Source organism: Ranitomeya imitator, chromosome 8, assembly GCF_032444005.1.
Source record: "Ranitomeya imitator isolate aRanImi1 chromosome 8, aRanImi1.pri, whole genome shotgun sequence".
Classification (NCBI taxonomy): Eukaryota; Metazoa; Chordata; class Amphibia; order Anura; family Dendrobatidae; genus Ranitomeya; species Ranitomeya imitator.
The window spans coordinates 82,337,791-82,364,097 of record NC_091289.1 but is presented as its reverse complement, the minus strand read 5'-3'; the positions used below and the strand labels follow the sequence as shown (position 1 = coordinate 82,364,097).

Below are 26,307 nucleotides of genomic sequence, written 5' to 3'. Positions count from 1 at the left end.
ACTGGCTGCCGGCCCAATCTGTCCCCTCCGGGTCCTGGTTCGACGGGCAACCCGAGTCTTATTATCGGTTTACCCCCTCTGGGAGTACCGCTGAACTCTGTGTCTGTTGCTGCGTCCGGCCCTAGTGAAGCTGATATCACCTCACGTTTTTCCGGTTGCTGTATTATATGTAATGAATACAGCCACGGATCCGGTATCCGTCTTTGCGCCTGTTCTGGGTAGTGATTAATGCTACCCGGTTCTCACAATGTCCCTTTTCTCTATCCCTCTTCTCCTCAGGCCGGTGATTTAGGCCTGGTAACAGTCACAGGGCTGTTAGAGATTCAACTGTATGACCTCTCACTTTCAGCTCCTTGGCCCAACTGCCATTTCTTCTCTCAGACCAGAATGGATCAAGGGAAGTCTCTGGAGCTCCCCCTTCTGGCCGGAGGTGGTAGTGCAGTTTTGCTATCTTAGTATTTGTATTTATTGTCAGTAACTATTTTTGTGGCAAATACCCCTAGGGGTGCCACAGGTGCATGTATCTTAAGGTTAGTAATTGGAAACTACAATGACAGCACATAACAGAGGGCTAACCCCTAGCTGTTTAGCAGACTATTGATGAAGGCCCTATGCGTTATTGTGGTGACCGGTTATCCTGAATAAATGTGCTCATAACTCCAACACAAATGCAATTCACAACGTATTAGAGAAAGAGAAAGCAGTTTATTGTTACTGTACTTTGCTCATGCTTCATTTATCAGTTTACAAGAATAGGTACATTTCCAGTATTGAAATTTTCAGTATCTTTCACTAAATTCCAATATTTCCTCTTTATTAGTATATTGTATAACAGGAAAATAATATGCAACGAGCTGTAGTAAAATTGCATGAAATGAGATTAGATTACAAGGCACGTAGGCTCTGTTCACACCATGTTTCACCCATAAACCTGACTTGTGTATATACTGGAATGTTCACAGATTTCTATGAGGCAAACCTAAGCATTTGACAGGATGGAATGTTCACAGATTTCTATGAGGCAAACCTAAGCATTTGACAGGATTATATCTGAACCCTAGATTTCTATTTTTGCAAAGACCATTGGTTCTCTTGACTTGTGCTACTGTAAAATATCTGTATTCCCCATGAAAGAGAATTATGAAAATAATTACTCTAACAATGATATGTCATCATTTGTTTTTTCCTCATTCCTGGCCATTTTTTAAATTTAAAGGGAACCTGTCACCCCCAAAATCAAAGGTGAGCTAAGCCCACCGGCATCAGGGGCTTATCTTACAGCATTCTGTAATGCTGTAGATAAGCCCCCGATGTATCCTGAAAGATGAAAAAAGAGGTTAGATTATACTCACCCAGGGGCGGTCCCGGTTCTGTTCTGGTCCGATGGGCGTCGCGGTCCGGTCCGGGGCCTCCCATCTTCTTACGATTATGTCCTCTTGTTGTCTTCAGGCTGCAGCTCCGGCGTACTTTGTCTGCCCTGTTGAGGGCAGAGCAAAGTACTGCAGTGCACAGGCGCTGGGAAAGGTCAAAAAGGCCCAGTGCCTGCGCACTGCAGTACTTTGCTCTGCCCTCAACAGGGCAGACAAAGTACGCCTACGCCGGAGCCGCAGCCTGAAGACAAGAAGAGGACATCATCGTAAAAAGATGGGGCGCCCATCGGACCAGAACAGAATCGGGACCGCCCCTGGGTGAGTATAATATAACCTATTTTTCTCATCTTTCAAGATACATCGGGGCTTATCTACAGCATTACAGAATGCTGTAGATAAGCCCCTTGATGCTGGTAGGCTTAGCTCACCTTCCATTCTGAGGGTGACAGGTTCCCTTTAATGCCTGCTAATTACCATTTCCTTTTTCTAAGTGGCATGTCCTTTATAGGATACAGTCAGTGCTGACAGGCCAGTGTCAGACTGTAGGGATGCATGCCCAACTTGTACCAGGACGGTCAAATTTTTCATACATTTCTAGGAATAAGGCAGTGAATAGCGTAGCTGACAATGCCATTTGGCACTGCAAAAAAAAAACAAACAGTGAAAAAATCTTCTACATGGTGTGACGAAAGCTTTGAAGCATTGATGCAATAGTGACCACCACCAAAGATGGTACTGTGCTAATGCGATGCCCATCTAAAACACTGACTCAACGTTTCCCATCTCTACACAGACAGTTTTCAGCTGGGAATAATACTCAATGGCAACTTGCCCATTTTCACGTCCAAAACCTGCAAAAAACAATTCAGCTTATTAGGTTTGTCTTTTTTATAGAAATTATTTGTTCTAAACAGATGAAACTTTCTTCTACATATAGGACACACAGATATAACATCCTGGTAATGTATTGTTAATTATGCAGATCTAAAACATTGGATTCATAAAAAATGTAAACTTAAAAGGGAACTTGACAGCCGATACAGGCTGTCCAATCCAGTTAGCATGCAACTAATACTAGCTGTATTATTCCAGCCACATATGTTTAACTCTGAAATGTAGCATGGAGTTTCTTCCTGTGCGTGTGCATATGGAGAGACCTATCATTCACAGTGTGCGTAGGGGAAAAGCCGCCAGGAACTGCCAATTTCACCAGTTTTCCATGCAACTCTGTTTCCAGTGGTTTTTAAAGCATATTTTTCTGAAAATGCTACAGTGTTTCAGTCAAACATGCCTGACTAATCATACAGCTAGTTTCTGATATATCCTGCCTATGAATTGGGCAGCATGTATTAGCTGTCAGGTTGAGTTTAATAATAGGAACCATATATAAGTGCAGCTGCTTATTCGCCACTATTTAGCAGAAATACATACCTGACTTTTTGTAGCCTCCAAAGGGAAGTTCCACCGGGCTCACATTGTAATTGTTGATAAAGCACATACCAGCCTGCAGAGCAGCCACTACTCTATGTGCACGCTGAATATCCCTGAAAAGAAGAAGGAAGATCAGTTTACTTTCCCTCCAAATAAGAGTGGTTAGCATTTAAGATTTCTAAAAATTCCCTGGACATGTGCAGCAGTGTTGAGCATACAGAGCATATCCTGGATCTCATCATACCTAACAGACCGGACATTCAGCGTCTCCCACTCACACACCACCTCCTCACCTCACCCTATATCTGTCGGAGTCCCACAAGGTTCAGTCCTTGGGCCCTTGCTCTTCTCCATTTACACCTTTGGCCTGGGACAGCTCATAGAATCTCATGGCTTTCAGTATCACCTCTACGCTGACGACACACAGATCTACATCTCAGGACCAGATATCACCTCCATTCTAACCATAATCCCTCAAGGTCTGTCTGCTATTTCATCCTTCTTCTCCACTAGTTTTCTAAAACTTAACATGGACAAAACAGAATTCATCATCTTTCCCCCATCTCACGTGACCCCCCCAACGAACCTATCCATTACAGTAAATGGCTGCCCACTCTCCCCAGTCCCACAAGCTCGCTGCCTCGGGGTAATCCTTGACGCTGATCTCTCCTTCAAACCACATATCCAAGCCCTTTCCACTTCCTGCTGCTTTCAACTCAAAAATATTTCACGAATCCGTTCATTCCTCAACCATGAATCTGCAAAAACCCTAGTCCATGCCCTCATCATCTCTCGCCTTGACTACTGCAACCTCCTGCTCTGTGGCCTCCCCTCTAACACTCTCGCACCCCTCCAATCTATTCTAAACTCTGCTGCCCGACTAATCCACCTGGCCCCCCGCTACTCCCCGGCCTCTCACCTCTGTCAATCCCTTCACTGGCTCCCCATTGCCCAGAGACTCCACTACAAAACCCTAACCATGACGTACAAAGCCATCCACAACCTGTCTCCTCCATACATCTGTGACCTCATCTCCCGGTACTTACCTACCCGGAACCTCCAATCCTCACAAGATCTCCTACACTACTCCCCTCTTATCTCCTCTTCCCACAATCGTATACAAGATTTCTCTCGCGTATCACCCCTACTCTGGAACCCTCTACCACAACACATCAGACTCTCGCCTACCATCGAAACCTTCAAAAAGAACCTGAAGACCCACCTCTTCAGACAAGCCTACAACCTGCAGTAACCACCGATCGACCAAACCACTGCATGACCATCTCTACCCTCACCTACTGTATTCTCACCCATCCCTTGTAGATTGTGAGCCTTCGCGGGCAGGGTCCTCATTCCTCCTGTACCAGTTATGACTTGTATTGTTTAAGATTATTGTACTTGTTTTTATTATGTATACCCCTCCTCACATGTAAAGCGCCATGGAATAAATGGCGCTATAACAATAAATAATAATAATAATAATAATAATAATAATAATAATAATACAGAGTGGTGCATGAAAGTTTGTGAATCCTTTGAAAATTTCCAAGTTCCTCCAGAAATTTGATAAGGAACTACATCAGATTTTCATAAAAGTCCTAGAAGAAAATAGAATTAAACCAAACAAACAAGTAAATAAGTTAAGACTTTGATTCATTTCCTCAAAAAAAAAAAAGTAAAAGATGAAAACACGTGTCTGAGTGCAAAATGTGAACATTTGCCTTCAAGTGAATTTGTCAGTAATAGAGATCACTAAAAGAACAAGGCATATAATAGTCCGAGGTCACAAAGGAAATTAAGGTAACCTCTAAGTGACTAAAGGTCTCCCTTTAGCTAAAGTTAAAGGGAATCTGTCAGTAGGATCAAACATCCTACACAGTCTACATGGGCATGTAGGTCATCCAAAGACATACTGATAGGGAACACAGATTGTGAGCCCCATCGGGAATAGCGATGATAATGTGTGCAAACTGTAAAGCGCTACAGAATATGTTAGCGCTATATAAAAATAGAATTATTATTAGGAACCTGAATAAAAAGAAACCTTGATATCGGAGATCTGATGTCTTATTCTGGAGAAACACACATTTTCCTTATATGTAAATGAGCCGTACAAGGCTATAGGCCAGAAATTAACATATGGAGGCAGATTTTCATGCAGATAACTCGTAACTCCCCCTTTTATTTACAGTGTGATGTGTAATGGCCGCTCTCTGCTCTCCATCTCACAGTTAGATTAGGGTTGCAATACAGCATAGCTGTGAGAGGTGCAGGTGATGATTATGTGTTTTCTAAAAAATCAGTTTTACTGTCCTATGTTAGTTACTAGTGATGATAGAGTATACTCGGGTTTTCCCGAGCACACTTGGGTGATCTCCGAGTATTTGTGACTGCTCGGAGATTTAGTTTTTGTTGACTCAGCTGCATGATTTACGGCTGCTAGCCAGCCTGAGTACATGTGGGGGCTGCCTGGTTGCTAGGGAATCCCCACATGTCGAACAGTCGCAAATCATGCAGCAGCGGCAAGGAAAACTTTATCTCTGAGCATACTCGGAGATCACCAGAGCGTGATCGGGAAAACCTGAGCAACGAGTATACTCGCTCATCACTATTAGTTACATGTCTCACACTGGTAATGTCCCATTTCATTTATAGTAAGTTCTGGAGGCAGACTCATGCAGATTAGTGTCCTGTCCATAGTCTTAAAAAGCTCATTCACATGTAAATAAAACTGTGAAATAACACACAGGATTGCAGCTATCTAGGTATCACTTTATTAAGCTTCCAATAGATAACTTAGGAGGGTTTATTGTACTTACAGATTCCTTTTAACATTAGCTAATGTGAGAGGCCTTCAGTTGCTTAAAGGTTACCTAAAGGCCCCTTCACATTAAGCGACGCTGCAGCGATACCGACAACGATCCGGATCGCTGCAGCGTCGCTGTTTGGTCGCTGGAGAGCTGTCACACAGACAGCTCTCCAGCGACCAACGATGCCGGTAACCAGGGTAAACATCGGGTAACTAAGCGCAGGGCCGCGCTTAGAAACCCGATGTTTACCCTGGTTACCATCCTAAAAGTAAAAAAAACCAAACACTACATACTTACCTACAGCCGTCTGTCCTCCAGCGCTGTGCTCTGCACTCCTCCTGTACTGGCTGTGAGCACAGCGGCCGGAAAGCAGAGCGGTGACGTCACCGCTCTGCTTTCCGGCTGACCGACGCTCACAGCCAGTACAGGAGGAGTGCAGAGCACAGCGCTGGAGGACAGACGGCTGTAGGTAAGTATGTAGTGTTTGTTTTTTTTTACTTTTAGGATGGTAACCAGGGTAAACATCGGGTTACTAAGCGCGGCCCTGCGCTTAGTTACCCGATGTTTACCCTGGTTACCAGTGAAGACATCGCTGGATCGGTGTCACACACGCCGATCCAGCGATGTCAGCAGGAGTCCAGCGATGAAATAAAGTTCTCGACTTTATTCAGCGACCAACGATCTCCCAGCAGGGGCCTGATCGTTGGTCGCTGTCACACATAACGATTTTATTAACGATATCGTTGCTACGTCACAAAAAGCAACGATATCGTTAACAATATCGTTATGTGTGAAGGTACCTTAAGGTTCCTTTGTAACCTCACAGACAATTATATGCTTTTTTTTTCCTCGGAGTGATCTTTGTTAAACAATCATAGATAATTCCCTCCATCCATAATCATCCTGACAGCAGATAATTAGAAAACAAACTCTTTAGAGAAGAAGTTCCCTTTCCTCTCACACTCCACTTCTTTTACAGCTTCATGAACATCAAGAACTCTTAATCTGAGATCCCTGAAAATATCCTTTGTTCGCACACAATACGCTCCCACAATCAAAGCTAATGAATATCAGACTGGGGATAGATTTTACTTTTGCCACCCACAGACACATCTAGTATGTTAGACCCACTTGTTTTATTTGGTTTGCTTCATCTAGTTTTAGGACTTGTAAAAATCTGATACAGTTTTCAGCTAAATTACTGTAGATACAGGTGCTTCTCACAAAATTAGAATATCATCTAAAAAATTATTTCAGTTATTCAATACAAAAGTGAAACTCATATTATATAGTCCTTATAAATAGAGTGATATATTTCAAGTGTTTATTTCTGTTAATGTTGATGATTATGGCTTACAGACAATGAAAACCCAAAAGTCATTATCCCAGTAAATTAGAAAAATTAACAAAAAACACCTGCAAAGGCTTCCTAAGCGTTTAAAAAGGTCCCTTAGTCTGTTTCAGTAAGCTCCACAATCATGGGGAACACTGCTGAAATGACAGATGTCCAGAAAGCAGTCAATGACACACTCCACAAGAAGGGAAAGCCACAAAAGGTCATTACTAAAGAAGCCGGCTGTTCACAACAGAGAGCTGTATCCAAGCATATTAATGAGAAGTTGAGTAGAAGGAAAAAGTGTGGTAGAAAAAGGTGCACAAGCAACCTGGATAACCGCAGCCTTGAAAGGATTGTTAAGAAAAGGCCATTAAAAATTTGTGGAGTTGATACAAGGAGTGGACTAATTGGAGTGGCTGGAGACATTGCTTTAAGAGCCACCACACACAGACGTATCCAGGACATGGGCAACAAGTGTCGCATTCCTTGTATCAAGCCACTCATGACCAATAGACAATGCCAGAAGTGTCTTACCTGGGCCGAGGAGATAAAGAACTGGACTGTTGCTCAGTGGTCAGAGATGTTTTCAGATAAAGGTGATTTCCAAATAAAATGCAAAATTTAAAGTCCCAGAGTCTGGAGGAGGAGTGAAGAGGCACACAATCCAAGCTGCTTGAAGTCTAGTGTGAAGTTTCCATATTCAGTGATGGTTTGAGGAGCCATGTCATCTGCTGGTGTAGGTCCACTATGTTTTATTAAGATCAAAGTCAGCGCAGCCGTCTACCAGGCAAATTTAGAGAATTTCATGCTTCCCTCTGCTGACAAGCTACTTGGAGATGGAAATTTAATTCTCTAGGACAGGGCACCTGTCCACACTGTCAAAAGTACCAATACCTGGTTTAAACACAACAGCATCACTGTTCTTGATTGGCCAGCAACCTCGCCTGATCTTAACACCATCTATGCGGTATTATCAGGAGGAAGATGAGAGTCACCAGACCCAACAATACAGTTGATGAGAAGGCTGCTATCAAAGCAACCAGGGCTTCCATAACAACTGAGCAGTGCCACAGGCTGATCGCCTACATGCAATGCCGAATTGATGCAGTAATTGATGCAAAAGGAGCCCCGACCAAGTATTTACTGTACATACATTTCAGTAGGCCACCATTTCAGATTTCAAAATCATTTTTCAAGCTGGCATTATAAAGTATTCTAATTTACTGAGATAATTACTTTTGGGTTTTTATTGGCTGTAAGCCATAATCATCAACACGGATGCAAAAACACTTGAAATAGATCATTCTGTTTGTATTTACTCTATACATATTAGATTCACTTTTTTTGCATTGAATAACTTAAATAAATTAACTTTTTGACGATATTCTAATTTTGTGAGAAGCACTTGTATATGGAAATTGCGAAAAGGATCACAAACTTTCAAGCACTACTGCAGCCTTGTAAGGGAAAAATAATCAATTTTATTTAACAATAAAAAAAATTCTTGCTCCTTTACAGAATTATGCACACTTAACCCCTTTACACCACACCCTTTACACCACAGCCCATTTTTGCTTCCGTTTTTTCCTCCCTTTCTTCCCCAGAGACATAACTCTTATTTTTCTGTCTATATAGACATATGAGGGCTTGTCTTTTTGTGGGGCAAGTTGTAATTTTGCATGACATCGTTCATTTTACCACATAGGGTACTCGAAAACAGGGGAGGGAAGAAAAAAAAAACTACACAATCCTGACTTTTTTTTGGGAATTGTTTTTACAGTGTGCATTGTGGCAAAAATGACCACGCAATATAAATCTCACCAATATGATTACAGCAATACCAAACATGTCCAGTTTTTTTCCACTTCTCCATCATATTAAATGTGTTTATTTCTTCTGGCAGAACAGGGGCTAATCAGCCATGTTGGAAATTCCTGTGCTCACTTAGCCACTCCTTTTCCCTATATAATCTGGGCACTGCTACTAATACTCATCAGAGCTAGCTTTATTGCTGCATGGCTAACGCAGGGAAAGGAGTTGGTACGAGAAGGAGAGCTGGAGGAGTTATTAGCGATGGTTTGGTTTGTATGCGTGGTAATTCCTTATCCTCTATTTTGATTTTTCCCCTTCCTGCACACCCCGGTGGATTCCTCTGTTATATGTTAGTGAATATGTTGTGTGTCTGGAGTTTTCCATTAAGCCTGGTCTGTGTTGCCCTGTTTGTCAGGTTGGTGTATTGAGGAGCACAGTAGCGCACCCTCTTCCCTGAGTGGGGGAAGAGAACAAATGGAAGGCTAACTTGGGAGAAAAGGAAAAGGCAGAGGCCCTGGCATCATCGCCATCTGAAGTATCCCGTGGAGCAGGGCAAGCTAGGGCTCCCCCTAGTGTTAGGGTCAGGAAAGGAGCCCCTGGTCCCGGGTCACCCGACAGCGGTTTTGTGACAGTTACTTTTTGCTAGCTTATTACAGCATTTTTGTGGAGTTGTGGAGAAAAAAACTCTAATTATAGAGTTATTGATTTTTTTCCGTAGCGAAGTTTACCAATCTAGTTAATTGTTTTTATATTTAGATTGAACTTATTCACCGATATTCACCTCTCCTCGTTCCAGGCGCCGCTCCGTCTTCTGCGTCCTCTACAGTGACGCTCTGGTCAGAGGGCGCGATGACGTTGTTAGTCCGCGCCCTCTGCCTGAAAGTTATAGTGATGCGGAAGACACAGCGACGCCAGAACGAGGATAGGTCAATATAGCAAGTGCCGGGAGCCTGAGAGACAAGAGGTGAGTATGTAATTTTTTTTATTAATCGCAGCAACAGCATATGGGGGAAATTGTTATGATGCGGTGGTTTAGGAGCAACATGGAACGAGCTCTGAAGGAAGTGGTAACTGTACTGACCGCAGTCCCTAAGCTCAACACAACACTAGAAGTAGCCGTGGGATGCTCCTAACTCTCCCTAGGCACCTCGTCACCGCCTAACTACCCCTAAAGATAGAAGCAGGAAAACTATCTTGCCTCAGAGAAAATCCCCAAAGGATAGATTAGCCCCCCACAAATAATGACTGAGTGGAGAGGGAAAAGACATACACAAAATGAAACCAGGATGAGCACAGGAGGCCAGTCTAACTTGATAGATAGAACAGGATGGAATACTGTGCGGTCAGTATAAAACACTACAAAAATCCACGCAGAGTTTACTAAAAATCTCCACTCCTGACTAAAGGTGTGGAGGGTAAATCTGCTTCCCAGAGCTTCCAGCAAGACAGAATTCATTCATACTGATAACGCTGGACAAACATAGAAGCACAGAACGGATAAGTCCACAATCTGTGAACAGAAAAGAGCAAGCAAAAACTTAGCTTTGCTGAACTGGTCAGGATAACAGGGAACTCCAAAGAGATGTGAATCCAACCAGGAACCATTTACAAGTGGCACTGGCTGAAGGACAGAGCCAGGCATAAATAGCCGAGCAGAAAAGACGATCAGTGGAAGCAGCTGAAGACAGCTAACTCCAAGGAGCAGCCATACCACTTGAAACCACAAGAGGGAGTCCAAGAGCAGAATTCACAAAAGTGCCACTTACAACCACCGGAGGGAGCCCAAGAACGGAATTCACAACAGGAAATATCTCTATGGAGCATCTTATGGGGCCAGAATGAACGTTTGTGCAGCACTATATGGGGCAAATATCTCTATGGAGCATCTTATGGGGCCATAATCAGCATTTGTGCAGCATTATATGGGGCAAATATCTCTATGGAGCATCTTCTGGGGCCATAATCAACATATGTGCAGCATTATATGGGGCAAATTTCTCTATGGAGCATCTTATGGGGCCCTTATTAACCTTTATGCAGTACTGTATTAGGCAAATGTGTCTATGGAGCATCTTATGGGACCGTTATTAACCTTTATGCAGCATTATATGGGGCATATTTTAATATGGAGAATCTTATGGGGCCCATCATGAACTGTATGGAGCATTATATGGGGCTCCTGATTCAATATGGATATTCAAAAACACTTAACCTACTGATATCTCAATTTAGTTTAATTTTATTGTTAACTATTTTTATTTTTGAAATTTACCGGTAGCTGCTGCATTTTCCACCCTAGGCTTATACTCGAGTCATTAAGTTTTCCCAGTTTTTTGTGGCAAAATTATAGGGGTCGGCTTATACTCGAGTATATACGGTATATTGACTTTTAAACTTTTTCCCACTATGTGACTTTCATTTTTTGCAGGCTGATCGCCTCTATATGCTGCTTCATCTGCATGCTATAAAAGATGTTAGCGCTGCACTAAGAGCACTGACACAGAGACTTCCTGATCATGCACTGCACATGACCAGGAAGTTTCTTAGCTCTGGTAACCCGGGTGTCGTTATGACGACATCGGGTTACCATGGCAGCGATCGGAACCCCAAGTCACGCCGCAGGGTCTCCGATGCAAAGGCAGAGGGGCTGTCAGCCACTGCGCCGGCTTTCGAAATGCTGCGATTGTATTCGATCGCAGTATTTCGAGGGTTAAAGTGCTGGGAGCTGTCTGTGACCGCACCTAGTGCCAACTGTCAGAATCAGCTGACACCCGGCGGCGATCGGCCACGCACTTACCCGTGTGCGCGGCCACTCACGATGACGTACTATCCCGTGCATGGTCAGACAGGCCCAGGTCACATGGACAGGATAGTACGTAGGATTTCAGAGAGGGGTAAATATGCGTTTTAGATTGCTTTCTATAATGACGTTTGCCAAACAGAATAAATAACGTGCCAGTTTTATACAGCAAGTTGTCTCAGATGCAGCGATACCAATTATATGGGACATGTATAAGTTTCAGTTTGATCACTTGTCTCATACACTGCTGTACTCATTTACAACAGTACACGAGACAGTCAGTGTCTCCCTGACCACGCCTGTGAGACTCAGCTTATTGCCAAATCTCACAGGCCACCGTACCCTGGGGTCACATGACCTCAGGGAACCATGGTAACTATCGGGACCCACGATTCTCATCGCGGAAGTCTGATGGTTATTAAGGGAGTCTTGTGACCTCTTGAAACAACTTAAATACAGCTGTTGCAATTGACAGTGGTATTTAAATGAGTTAAATCGGCCCAGATTGGCCACAAAACCGGCCGGGGCCGATGCTGCACGGTGTCCGCTGTCATGTACAGAAGACACCCATGGGAATCATTGCCGTTCGGCGGCAATATTCCCTTATACCCTATCACCATTTTAAAACTCTGAGGGAATCAATACTCTTAAAGCCCGCCTTTTTAATGTGTATAGGCAGTCAAGAGGTTAAACCTTAATTTTTGCCTAAAAAATATTTTCTGTTCTATGTTCAGGCTTTTGAACATCTGAACCACTTGGTTCAAGGAAATCTGAAGCAATTAAGAGGCCACGTTCCCACAATGAGTATTGAGAATTTATATTGCCGATTTTCAGAAAATGCAAGTAATCTATAGAAAACCACCAAAATCGCAGACCTGCACTGAACCATAGAATAGCACTGGGTCGAGTGCTATGTTATATGCCTGTGTGAGCGAGACCTTAAAAAGTATTAAAGTTGGGAATATAGGATTTTTCCATTTTGCTTTCACCTGGCCAGTGAGAAAAGATTATTGTTATTACACCATTTTCCTTTCTATTTTTAAGTGCATCAATACAAATGTAACAGCTTAGTATTCACTTTAAACATGAGCAAACATGTACAGATATTTGACTTAAGATAACACCTGCTGAAGACGCCTCCAGCCAATCCATAGGTTGTGCTATTTGCTCTTTTTAAAACCTCTTCCTCTGTATCAAAAGGGAGGATGGACATCACAGGACCAAAAATTTCTTCCTTGACACAGGTCATATCATCCTTACAATCACCTAATAACGATAAGGAGACAAAGCAAAAATATGGCACTTTCTCATGATTCCCCATAGCTCAAATGAAGTTCACTTATTGAAAATACCAAGGATATTGAGGTGCAACGGCAGCAGATACTGTAAGTCACATGAGCACACTCATATGAAGAAATAACACTATATGGGATAATTCTGTTTACTGTAATCAATAACATTCATATTGTGTTTCTATATGATGTGACTCACTACGTTTAGCCTTTCCAAATACAGAATCAACATGATCTACTCTTGTGTGAATAAGGCCTAAACCATGCTATCCAGCTGGGATACTTCATTCATATGCACTAATCTTTAGAAAGAATAGGCAACTTACTCCAGTTCCATATTAAAAAACAATGCATGCCAAGAATTCTGAAGTATTCATATTAGGTTCCCAGAGAGATGTAAACTGTCTAAGTGAGGACTGGTATTAGGTCCTGGCGATGAGGATTGCCTTAAGGTGGCTGCCAGGTACACATGAATTGGCCAATTTATGCGCAAAGCATTCTCAATTTTTTCATTTTTCTAGTGCAGTAATGCAATTCAATTGTCATATTTCATGTTTGCATGCTATAGCGCTTGAGAGTGCTACCTTTTGGTTTTATTGTAGTTTTGTAGATTATTATCTACATTGTTATTGTGGTTTTATAGAGTTGGTTACTCTAGGTAAGCACCTGTTCAGATCTGATTTGTGTTTGGATGTTTCGGTCAGTTTTTTGATGTTCAAGAATTCTGAAGCGTCATATACAAATACAGCTATGGCAAAAATTAAGAGACCACTGCATAGTTTTATAAAAATCAGCTTCTCTACATGTCTGACAGCCATTCCATTCCAGTGTCAGTTGAATTCCAACAAGAGTACACCTCATTCTACTTAATGTGCTTCTGATTGGGCGATCACCTGAACCAAATATTATTTAACTAGGGAAAGTATAAAAAAAACCCCACTGCTATGGTGTTCACAATCCTCTTGCAATAGGACATGCAGGATGGCAAAACAAGTGCTACTAATGGTTAAAAGTTGTTTTTTCATTCCTAAGGAGTTGAAAAGAAAAAAGTCTTGAGTGAGGAAAAGAAAAGCTCAATTCTGGCTTTACTAGCAGAGGGACACAGTCAGCGTCATGTTGCCTCCATCCTTAAAATTTTTAAGACGGCAGTCCATTACAACAAGGTCAAGCAGCAGACATTGGGGACAACAAAGCTACAGACGGGCAGAGAGTGAAAACGACTCTCCACTGACCAGGATGACCGTCATTTTATTCAAATGTCACTCAGCAACCACAGGATGACATCAAGTGACCTACAAAAGGAATGGCAAATGGCAGCTTGTAATGTAAATATAAAAATGGCTATTTTGAGTCCATTTTGAAATATACTGAATGCATTCAGACCATTACAGAGCAGCATTTCTTGTCATACATTTACAGACAGACAATGCTCATTGTGACACAATCTTGAGAGCTGTTTATTTATTGTCTGAAGACCTTTGAGTTTATAAACAGTTTTAAGTTTGTTTGTTATTGTAAAACAGTAAGGTTTATTTAACCTCTGTCTGTGGTAGGTTTATCTAACCCTTGTGGGCTTTTATGCATCTATGGGTTTATGGCCCATTGTCTGATGTATGACTGATATCTTGGTCTCATTCTATCTTAAAAGCTGGCCACTTGAAGGGCAGGGTGAAACCAAAGTTAAGCATAGTGCAAATCACTATATAAGACCAGAGAAACATGACTAAGACAGAAGCATAAACTGGTGTACCTGTACTTACATGCATGTGTACAGTGTTGAGATACCTGCATAATTGGGGACGCCCATGCAGTGTTGTGAATTTTCCAGGGGTTCTCTGTCTTGGTGTTGCTTCTCTGATTTTCCAGACGGATGAAGTTTAAAAGCTCCTTGGTGACGGATGATGTGAGTATATGTACTTAATCATTATATGTATTTAATCCTTATATGTTCTTAATCATTATATGAATTTAATCCTTATACTGTATGTACTTTGTATCTTAAAATATACACAGGTGTACGCAATCATACTATTCAATCACACCATTCCTTTAATTTTGTACTTTGAAATAAAATTGCGTTATATCGCAAGTAGTAGCCTTCTTTAAAGCCGTATCCGAACCTTAGTGTTTAAAACTTGGCAACACACAGCTGGGGTGAAGTGCACGGCAAGAACAGTTTGTAACAGGCTCCTAGAGGCAGGACTCAAGTCATGTAAAGGAAGAAAAAAGCCTTTCATCAATGAGAAGCAAAGGAGAGACAGGCTGAAGTTTGCCAAAGACCATAAGGATTGGCCATAGAGGACTGGAGTAAGGTAATCTTCTCTGATGAGTCTAATTTTCAGCTTTGCCCAACACCTGGTCATCTAATGGTTAGACAGAGACCTGGAGAGTCCTCAAAGGGAGAGTCCCGAGTAAAGAATTTGCATATTCCCTATGCCTTCTGGGATAAGTGAAGAGTCTCCGCGAGCTCAAAGAACACTGGATTTTGTCCATTGCAGCTGAAAGGAGGACATCGGTAAACCTCACGCCTGCTGGTGTGTGAATTTTGGCACATTTCTCATGTTTTGATATCTTTTTAACAATAAGGACATGAAAGCGGCCAGGAGCCATTTGGTGAGCTGCATTTCTTGCTACATGTTCACAGACTTACCAGTGGAAAAGCCAAACTTCACATGCCAGAAATGCAAGCTTGTGTCCCTGTTGGAGGAAAAGTTGCAAAATCTAGAAAAAAAAGTTAGCTACATTGAAAATCATTAAAGAAGGTGAAGACTTCTTAGGCTGGTTTCACATTTGCGTTTAAATCTGCAGCATTTTAAACGCATCCGCAAGTGGTGGAAAAAACGCATGTAAACGCTTACAAATGCTGTGTTTTTTAGACGCATGCGTTGACGCATGCGGCTAAAAAACGCCGCGTTTGTACGCGTTTACATGCGTTTGTTCCTGCGTTTGCGCTTTTGGTACGCATGATGAGAAATTTCACAAGCTGGTTTTTGTTCATTCTGCTTCACAAAAATCGTAATAAAAAGCAATCAAAAATGTCACGCCCGAAAATGTTACCAATAAAAATGTCAACTCGTCCCGCAAAAAACAAGACCTCACATGACTCTGTGGACCAAAATATGGTAAAATTGTAGCTCTCAAAATGTGGTAACGCAAAAAATATTTTTTGGAATAAAAAGCGTCTTTCAGTGTGTGACAGCTGCCAATCATAAAAATCCACTAGAAAAACCCCTTATAAATAGAAATCAAACCGCCTTCATCAACTCCTTAGTTAGGGAAAAATTAAAAAATTTTATTTATTTCAATTTTCCTGTTAGGGTTAGGGCTAGGGCTAGGGATTGGATCCCTAGGGTTAGGGCTAGGGATTGGATCCCTAGGGTTAGGGCTAGGGATTGGATCCCAAGGGTTAGGGCTAGGGATTGGATCCCTAGGGTTAGGGCTAGGGTTAGGGATTGGATAACTAGGGTTAGGGTTAGGGATTGGATCTCTTTATCACCTTGATGGTGGCTTAGGGTTAGGGCTAGGGTTAGGGATTGGATCACTAGGGTTAGAGTTAGGGTTAGGGCTAGGGTTAGGGCTTGGATCCCTTAATCACCTTGATGGTGGCTTAGGGTTAGGGTTAGGGATTGGATCACTTTATCACCTTGATGGTGGGGGGTGGCTTATCAGTGTCTAGACTTGTTTTTCTCTATGGAAACGCATGCGTTAAAAAACGCAACCAAGCGCATGTGCTTAAAAACGCATGCGTTTACATAGACAGCAATGCTTTTTTTTATGCAAACCGTGTGCAATCGAACGCATGCATTTCCTGGCGGCAAATAAACGCCTCTAGAAATTACTACATGTTGCATTTCCACGGCAAGACGCAAGCAGCGAAAAAACGCATGCGTCAAACGCGGCCAAACGCGTACAAAAAAAAACGTATGCGTTTTTACTGTTAAATATAGGAAAACATGACGCATGCGTTTATATGCGGTACAAACGCAGCGTCACAAAACGCAAATGTGAAACCAGCCTTAGAGCAGAATTAACTCTTCATGTTACAGAAAGAGAAGAAATTTGAAGTGCACCTGTAGAAACTGAGGAATGGAAGCATGTGAACCAGATAAGCAGGAGGATCAAGAGGCAGTTTGCACCCATAGTGCTCAGGAACTAGTACCAGGCTCTTACGCAGGAGAACGACGAAGAAATACATGAAGATAAGACTTTGCCCACAAAGAACAACCTTGGACGCCCTCAGAGTCCTCCTGGATGGAGAAAGAAAAATGTTGTGAAGAAGAAACAGGGTATTCCCTGTTGAGAGGAACAGAGGCTGTAATCTGCAGACCGGATATAACCTCAAGAGAAATGTGCTGTCTTCCAGGTGCAAAAATTAAAGATATGTCTGACAGGATATCAGGACTCTTCAGACCTACAGATGACTACCCTTTTCTGCTAATACATGTGGGGACAAATGACACTGCAAGAAACGACCTGGAAACCATCTGCAGTGACTTTGAAAACTTAGGTAAGAAAGTGAAAGAACTGGGAGCGCAGGTGGTCTTCTCTTTCATCCTTCCAGCGGATGTCGATGGAACAAGGAGGTGGAATAAGATTCTGCAGGTGAATAACTGGCTACGTCGCTGGTGCAGTCAGCAAAGAATTGGATTTCTGGATCACGGAGTGAATTACCTATACGATGGACTACTTGCTAGAGATAGGGTGCACCTTACGAAGACTGGAAAACAAGTATTTGGAAGTCACCTTGCTACGCTCATCAGGAGAGCTTTAAACTAGAACAATGTGGGAAGGGAAGCAAAAAGTCAGAAAAAGCCCAACACATGACAAATACTATTGAGAACTCTGATATTAGAAGTGGAAGGGAACAACAAAAACAAAAAAAATCTAAATAATAAAAATATCGGAGAAAGAAACCAATCACAAACTAAAGCATGGGCAACAAACAAGGGGAATACGATAAGATACAATACGATACACTTTATTGATCCCGGGGGGGAATTACAGGAGAATTGGAACTAATAACGCAGGAAAAGAAATATGATGTTATTGGAATCACTAAAACTTGGTGGGATGATACACATGATAGGAATACAAGGCTAGAAGTATACAACTTATTTGCAAGAAACAGACTTGATGAAAGAGGAGGAGGTGTTGGAATTGTATGTTAGAAAAGCATAAATCTGCACAGAGATTGAAGCTTCAGAGACTGGGAGTTCTGTGGAAACTGGGTAAGAATACAAGGAGAGAACAACGGAAAGGACACTATTGTAGGCATTTACTACAGGCTGAGGATATGGATGAACTCTTTATGCATCAAATGGCCAAGTTCACCAAAAAATATGACATAGTTGTCATGGGAGATTTCAACTATCCAGACATTTGTTGGGAATCTGTCTCAGGCAAAACTAACAAGTCAAACACATTCTTATCCTCTCTTGCTGACAATTTTATCTTCCAAAAGGTAGGAGAGAAAACAAGGGGATCTGCTACATTGGATCTAATCCGTATAAACAGGGAGGAAATAGTTGAGGAGGTAAGAGTGGCTGGGACCCTAGGAGGTAGCAACCATGCTATTTTAGAATTTTGGATAACTAGAGGAGGAAGACCTGTGAAGACTCAGACGTCTAGGTTAGATTTCAGAAATCGGAGGGATCCAATGGCTGGATATCCTTAACCCCTTAGTGACTGAGCCAAATTTTTGAAATCTGACCAGTGTCACTTTATGTGGTAATAACTCTAGGAACACTTTAACAAATCCCAGTGATATGGGGACTGTTTTTTCATGACACATTATACGTTATGATAATGACGTTATGATATGTTTTGTGTCCATTTATAAAAAAAAAAAATATCCGAAATTTGAGGAAAATGTTAAAAAATTAGCAATTTTCAAACTTTGAATGGTTATCCCGTTAGTCATACCACAGCAAAACATTAACCCCTTCCCGACCCATGACGCCACGTAGGCGTCATGAAAGTCGGTGCCAATCCGACCCATGACGCCTATGTGGCGTCATGGAAAGATCGCGTCCCTGCAGGCCGGGTGAAAGGGTTAACTCCCATTTCACCCGATCTGCAGGGACAGGGGGAGTGGTAGTTTAGCCCAGGGGGGGTGGCTTCACCCCCTCGTGGCTACGATCGCTCTGATTGGCTGTTGAAAGTGAAACTGCCAATCAGAGCGATTTGTAATATTTCACCTATTATAACGGGTGAAATATTACAATCCAGCCATGGCCGATGCTGCAATATCATCGGCCATGGCTGGAAATACTAATGTGCCCCCACGCCACCCCTCCGATCGCCCCCCGATCTGGCCGGTACACTGCTCCGGCTTCCCTCAGTACAGGGCTCCGCTCCCCCCCGTGCTCTTGTCCGCTCCCCCCGTGCTCCAATCACCCCCCCTGCACTCCGATCCACCCCCCCGGTGCCCCGTTCCACCCCCCCGTGCTCCATTCCAGCCCCCCCGTGCTCCGTTCCACGCCCCCCGTGCTCCGTTCCACCCCTCCCGCGCTCCGATTCCCCCCCCCGTGCTCCGATCCCCCCCCCCCGTGGTCCTTCCCCACCCCATCATACTTAACGATCCAGCCGGGGTCCCATCCGTCTTCTCCCTGGGCGCCGCCATCTTCCAAAAAGGCGGGCGCATACGCAGTGCGCCCGCCGAATCTGCCGGCCGGCAGATTCGTTCCAAAGTGCATTTTGATCACTGAGATATAATCTATCTCAGTGATCAAAATAAAAAAAATAATAAATGACCCCCCCCCCCCCCTTTGTCACCCCCATAGGTAGGGACAATAAAAAAATAAAGAAATTTTTTTTTTCCACTAATGTTAGAATAGGGTTAGGGTTAGGGGTAGGGTTAGGGGTAGGGTTAGGGGTAGGGTTAGAGCTAGGGTTAGGGGTAGGGTTAGGGTTAGGGCTAGGGTTAGGGTTAGGGGTAGGGCTAGGGTTAGGGTTTCGGTATGTGCACACGTATTCTGGTCCTCTGCGGATTTTTCCGCTGCGGATTTGATAAATCCGCAGTGCTAAACCGCTGCGGATTTACCGCGTTTTTTCTGCGCATTTCACTGCGGTTTTACAACTGCGATTTTCTATTGGAGCAGTTGTAAAACCGCTGTGGAATCCGCACAAAGAAGTGACATGCTGCGGAATGTAAACAGCTGCGTTTCCGTGCAGTTTTTCCGCAGCATGTGTACAGCGATTTTTGTTTCCCGTAGGTTTACATTGAACTGTAAACTCATGGGAAACTGCTGCGGATCCGCAGCGTTTTCCGCAGCGTGTGCACATACCTTTAGAATTAGGCTATGTGCACACGGTGCGGATTTGGCTGCGGATCCGCAGTGGATTGGCCGCTGCGGATTCGCAGCAGTGTTCCATCAGGTTTACAGTACCATGTAAACATATGAAAAACCAAATCCGCTGTGCCCATGGTGCGGAAAATACCGCGCGGAAACGCTGCGTTGTATTTTCCGCAGCATGTCAATTCTTTGTGCGGATTCCGCAGCGTTTTACACCTGTTCCTCAATAGGAATCCGCAGGTGAAATCCGCACAAAAAACACTGTAAATCCGCGGAAAATCCGCAGGTAAAACGCAGTGCCTTTTACCCGCGGATTTTTCAAAAATGGTGCGGAAATATCTCACACGAATCCGCAACGTGGGCACATAGCCTTAGGGTTAGGGTTGGAATTAGGGTTGTGGTTAGGGTTGTGATTAGGGTTATGGCTACAGTTGGGATTAGGGTTAGGGGTGTGTTGGGGTTAGTGTTGGAGGTAGAATTAAGGGGTTACCACTGTTTAGGCACATCAGGGGTCTCCAAACGCAACATGGCCCCACCATTGATTCCAGCCAATCTCGTATTCAAAAAGTCAAATGGTGCTCCCTCCCTTCCGAGCCCTGACGTGTGCCCAAACAGTGGTTTACCCCCACATATGGGGTACCAGCATACTCAGGACAAACTGCGCAACAATTACTGGGGTCCAATTTCTCCTGTTACCCTTGTGAATCTAAAAAAATGCTTGCTAAAACAATTTTTGAGGAAAGAAAAATGATTTTTTATTTTCACGGCTCTGCATTGTAAACGTCTGTGAAGCACTTGGGGGTTCAAAGTGCTCACCACATATCTAGATAAGTTCCTTGGGGGGTCTAGTTTCTAAAATGGGGTCACTTGTGGGGGTTTCTACTGTTTAGGCACATCAGGGGCTCTGCAAACGCAACGTGACACCCGCAGACCATTCCATCAAAGTCTGCATTTCAAAAGTCACTACTTCCCTTCTGAGCCCCGACGTGTGCCCAAACAGTGGTTTACCCCCACTCATGGGGTATCAGCGTACTCAGGAGAAACTGGACAACAACTTTTGGGATCCAATTTCTCCTGTAACCCTTGGGAAAATAAAAAATTCTGGGCTAAAACATAATTTTTGAGGAAAGAAAACGTATTTATTATTTTCACGGCTCTGCATTATAAACTTCTATGAAGCACTTGGGGGTTCAAAGTGCTCACCACACATCTAGATAAGTTCCTTTCGGGGTCTAGTTTCCAAAATGGGGTCACTTGTGGGGGGTTTCTACTGTTTAGGCACATCAGGGGCTCTGCAAACGCAACGTGACGCCCGCAGAGCATTCCATCAAAGTCTGCATTTCAAAACGTCACTACTTCAATTCCAAGCCCCGGCATGTGCCCAAACAGTAGTTTACCCCCATATATGGGGTATCACCGTACTCAGGAGAAACTGGACAACAAATATTGGGGTCAAATTTCACCTGTTACCCTTGGGAAAATTAAAAAATTCTGGGCTAAAACATAATTTTTGAGGAAAGAAAACGTATTTATTATTTTCACGGCTCTGCATTATAAACTTCTGTGAAGCACTTGGGGGTTCAAAGTCCTCACCACACATCTAGATTAGTTCCTTTGGGGGTCTAGTTTCCAAAATGGTGTCATTTCTGGGGGATCTCCAATGTTTAGGCACACAGGGGCTCTCCAAACGTGACATGGTGTCTGCTAATGATTGGAGCTAATTTTCCATTTAAAAAGCCAAATGGCGTGCCATCCCTTCCGAGCCCTGCCGTGCGCCCAAACAGTGGTTTACCCCCACATATGGGGTATCAGCGTACTCAGGACAAACTGTACAACAATATTTGGGGTCCAATTTCTCCTATTATCCTTGGCAAAATAGGAAATTCCAGGCTAAAAAATCATTTTTGAGGAAAGAAAAATTATTTTTTATTTTCATGGCTCTGCGTTATAAACTTCTGTGAAGCACCTGGGGGTTTAAAGTGCTCAATATGTATCTAGATAAGTTCCTTGGGGGGTCTAGTTTCCAAAATGGGGTCACTTGTGGGGTTGCTCCAATGTTTAGGCACACAGGGGCTCTCCAAACGCGACATGGTGTCCGCTAACAATTGGAGCTAATTTTCCATTCAAAAAGTCAAATGGCGCGCCTTCCCTTCCGAGCCCTGCCGAGTGCCCAAACAGTGGTTTACCCCCACATATGAGGTATCGACGTACTCGGGAGAAATTGCCCAACAAATTTTATGATCCATTTTATCCTACTGCCCATGTGAAAATGAAAAAATTGAGGCGAAAAGAATTTTTTTGTGAAAAAAAAGTACTTTTTCATTTTTACAGATCAATTTGTGAAGCACCTGAGGGTTTAAAGTGCTCACTAGGCATCTAAATAAGTTCCTTGGGGGGTCTAGTTTCCAAAATGGGGTCACTTGTGGGGGAGCGCCAATGTTTAGGCACGCAGGAGCTATCCAAACGCGACATGGTGTCCGCTAACGATGGAAATAATTTTTCATTCAAAAAGTCAAATGGCGCTCCTTCCCTTCCGAGCCTTACCATGTGCCCAAACAGTGGTTTACCCCCACATGTGAGGTATTGGTGTACTCAGGAGAAATTGCCCAACACATTTTAGGATCCATTTTATCCTGTTGCCCATGTGAAAATGAAAAAATTGAGGCAAAAAGAATTTTTTTGTGAAAAAAAAAGTACTTTTTCATTTTTACGGATCAATTTGTGAAGCACCTGGGGGTTCAAAGTGCTCACTATGCATCTAGATAAGTTCCTTGGGGCGTCTAGTTTCCAAAATGGGGTCACTTGTGGGGGAGCTCCAATTTTTAGGCACACAGGGGCTCTCCAAACGTGACATGGTGTCCGCTAAAGAGTGGAGCCAATTTTTGATTCAAAAAGTCAAATGGCGCTCCTTCCCTTCCAAGCCCTGCCGTGCGCCCAAACAGTGGTTTACCCCCACATATGAGGTATCAGCGTACTCAGGACAAATTGGACAACAACTTTCGTGGTTCAGTTTCTCCTTTTACCATTGGGAAAATAAAAAAATTGTTGCTAAAAGATAATTTTTGTGACTAAAAAGTTAAATGTTCATTTTTTCCTTCCATGTTGCTTCTGCTGCTGTGAAGCACCTGAAGGGTTAATAAACTTCTTGAATGTGGTTTTGTGCACCTTGAGGGGTGCAGTTTTTAGAATGGTGTCACTTTTGGGTATTTTCAGCCATATAGACCCCTCAAACTGACTTCAAATGTGAGGTGGTCTCTAAAAAAAATGGTTTTGTAAATTTCGTTGTAAAAATGAGAAATCGCTGGTCAAATTTTAACCCTTATAACTTCCTAACAAAAAAAAATTTTGTTTCCAAAATTGTGCTGATGTAAAGTAAACATGTGGGAAATGTTATTTATTAACTATTTTGTGTCACATATCTCTCTGGTTTAACAGAATAAAAATTCAAAATGTGAAAATTGCGAAATTTTCAAAATTTTCGCCAAATTTCCGTTTTTATCACAAATAAACGCAGAATTTATTGACCTAAATTTACCACTAACATGAAGCCCAATATGTCACGAAAAAACATTCTCAGAACCGCTAGGATCCGTTGAAGCGTTCCTGAGTTATCACCTCATAAAGGGACACTGGTCAGAATTGCAAAAAACGGCAAGGTCTTTAAGGTCAAAATAGGCTGGGTCATGAAGGGGTTAATAACATTTCCCTCATGTCTGCTGTTATTTTATTTTGTTAGCATTTTAGGAGGTTTAAAAATGTAGCAGTAATTTTTCATTTTCTCAAGGAAATTTACAAAATTTATTTTTTTTGGGGACCTATCCATGTTTGAAGTGCCTTTAGGGGTCCCATATATTGGGAATCCCCCAAAGGTTATACCATTTTAAATACAGCACCCCCTGACATATTTAAAACTGCTGTCAGGTAGTTTATTAACCCTTCAGGAGATTTTCACAAATTAATGCAAAGTGGCATGACAGAAATGAAAATGTGTATTTTTACCACCTAAACGCTGCTAACTTCTGAACAGGTTACAACAGCCGTCAGACTAAGGCCGCTAATTGGTTGTGAATTGCCATGGCAACCATCAGGACCACACAATCATGGTCTGAGGGCACAAGTGATGAGCGAATACACTCATTGCTCAGGTTTTTCCGAGCATGCTCGGGTGATCTCCGAATATTTGTTAGTGTTCAGAGATTTAGTTTTCATCGCCTCAGCTGAACGATTTACAGCTATTAGCCAGCTTGATTACATGTGGGGATTCCCTAGCAACCAGGCAACCCCCACATGTACTTAGCCTGAATAGTAGCTGTAAATCATTCAGCTGAGGCGATGAAAACCAAATCTCCGAACACTAACAAATACTCGGAGACCACCCGAGCAATGAGTATACTCACTCATCACTAGAGGGCACCAATTGGGATAAAGAGGAAGCCCCAACACTCTGTTAACCATTTATATGATGTAGTCACTATTGACAGCAGCATCTAAGGGGTAAAACACATTTGGACGGTGCACACACTGATCGTGTCTGATGCAGCAAGTTGTCAGCTACAGTGTACAGCCGATAGCTGCTGGATTGTCACCTGTATGGGGATGCTATTCTCTTATATCTCAGGTCAGTTAAAAGACGTATTGGCGGTCATTAAGGAGTTTGTCCAGGAAGGATGAGAAATCTTATAAAATGAGATTCTCAAAGAACAATCATTAACAATTCCGAAAAAAGGGAAGAATAGGAAGCATTAAAGGAAACCAGGATGGATGAACACAGAACTTGAACACATACTAAAAAGGAAGAAAATGTTTATCAAATGGAAAGAGGGAGGCATATCCAAAGAAGAATATAATGCTGTCTGCAGAATTTGCAGGGCACAAATCAGATTATCTAAAGCTGACAACGAATTAAGGCTTGCAAGAGATGTCAAAAGCAATAAAAAAGGATTTTGGGGATATGTCAAAAGTACAAGAAAAGTCAAAAATGCCAAAGGATTTTTACAGGATGAAAAGGTAAGAAAGGATGTTGAGAAGGCCGAACTTTTAAATTCCTATTTTACATCTGTTTTCTCTCAGAAAGAAAATGTAACATCAACTGATTTCCACTGTCCTATTAAGGGAATGGAATAATCCAGGATATCTATAAACAGAAAGACAGTGAGGAAACACTTAGCTAACACAAATGAATTCAAGTCCCCGGGTCCAGATGAATTTCACCCCAGAGTACTGAAGGAGATAGCAGAAGAAATTTTTGAGCCACTCTCCATAATCTTTGAAAATTCTTGGAGAACAGGAAAGTCCCAGAAGACTGGAGAAGAGCAAAAGTTGTTCCCATCTTCAAAAAGGGGAAGAAGGTGGACCCAGGGAACTATAGGCCGGTGAGTCTGATGTCTATACCAGGAAAAAACTATGAACAAATTATTGAACAACATGTATGTAAGTACCTGGATAAGAATGAAGTGATTAAACAGCGTGGGTTTGTAACTAATAAGTCATGTCAGATTAACTTAATATCCTTCTATGACAGAATCACTAACTGGGTGGATCAGGAAAATGCTATAGATATAGAATATCTTGACTTCAGGAAAGCATTTGACTAAGTATCTCACACCATCCTTATTGAAAAAATGACTAAGTATGGAATGGACTAGGCAACTGTTAGGTGGATTCATAACTGGCTTAGTGATCGGACCCAAAGAGTGGTCGTAAATGGCTGCACATCCAGATGTAAGAATGTCTCAAGTGGGATACCCCCTGGGCCCTGGATCGTTCAACATCTTTATTAATGATTTAGATGAAGGAATTGAGGATAAACTAATTAAATTTGCTGATGACATAAAGCTAGGAGGGATAGCTAATACTAGAGAAGAGAGAGAGGATTCAAAAAGATATAAATAAACTGGAGCAGTAGGCAGCAACTAACAATGATTTTTAACACAGAAAAATGCAAAGTACTACATCTAGGCAATAAAAATGAAAAAAGCATATGAGCAGAATGAGAGGAATAGACTTGAGGAATAGAGCAATACACTTGCTTTGGCAAAACTGATGTGTATTTGGTCCTGCCAATAAAGCTTCTTTGAATCTTGAATCTTTGAATCTTGAATGAGAGGAATAGGGCTAAGCAACAGCATATGTGAAAAAGACGTGGTTATACTAATAGATCA

The 26,307-nt window shown here is 42.5% G+C and overlaps 1 protein-coding gene and 1 long non-coding RNA gene across 3 annotated transcripts in view; both read right to left on the bottom strand.

Moving 5' to 3' along the window:
• Positions 1-685: 685 nt before the first annotated feature.
• LOC138647842 (uncharacterized) lies at positions 686-1,409 on the bottom strand. Its single transcript, XR_011315054.1, has 2 exons — positions 1,028-1,409; positions 686-979 (listed from the first exon to the last, which is right to left on the bottom strand). It is a non-coding gene; the product is annotated as an uncharacterized lncRNA (long non-coding RNA).
• Positions 1,410-1,856: 447 nt separating this feature from the next.
• The window catches only part of ALDH9A1 (aldehyde dehydrogenase 9 family member A1), a 177,848-nt gene continuing 153,397 nt past the window's right edge, over positions 1,857-26,307 (bottom strand). The window contains exons 10-12 of one of the 2 annotated variants that reach the window (XM_069737124.1): positions 12,684-12,825; positions 2,802-2,914; positions 1,857-2,221 (exon numbers count right to left, since the gene is read on the bottom strand). In XM_069737124.1, the coding sequence (XP_069593225.1) occupies positions 2,127-2,221; positions 2,802-2,914; positions 12,684-12,825 (350 nt within the window). In that variant the 3' untranslated portion in view covers positions 1,857-2,126. The remainder of the gene's footprint in view (positions 2,222-2,801; positions 2,915-12,683; positions 12,826-26,307) is intronic. The other variant, XM_069737123.1, reaches the window with a different exon arrangement.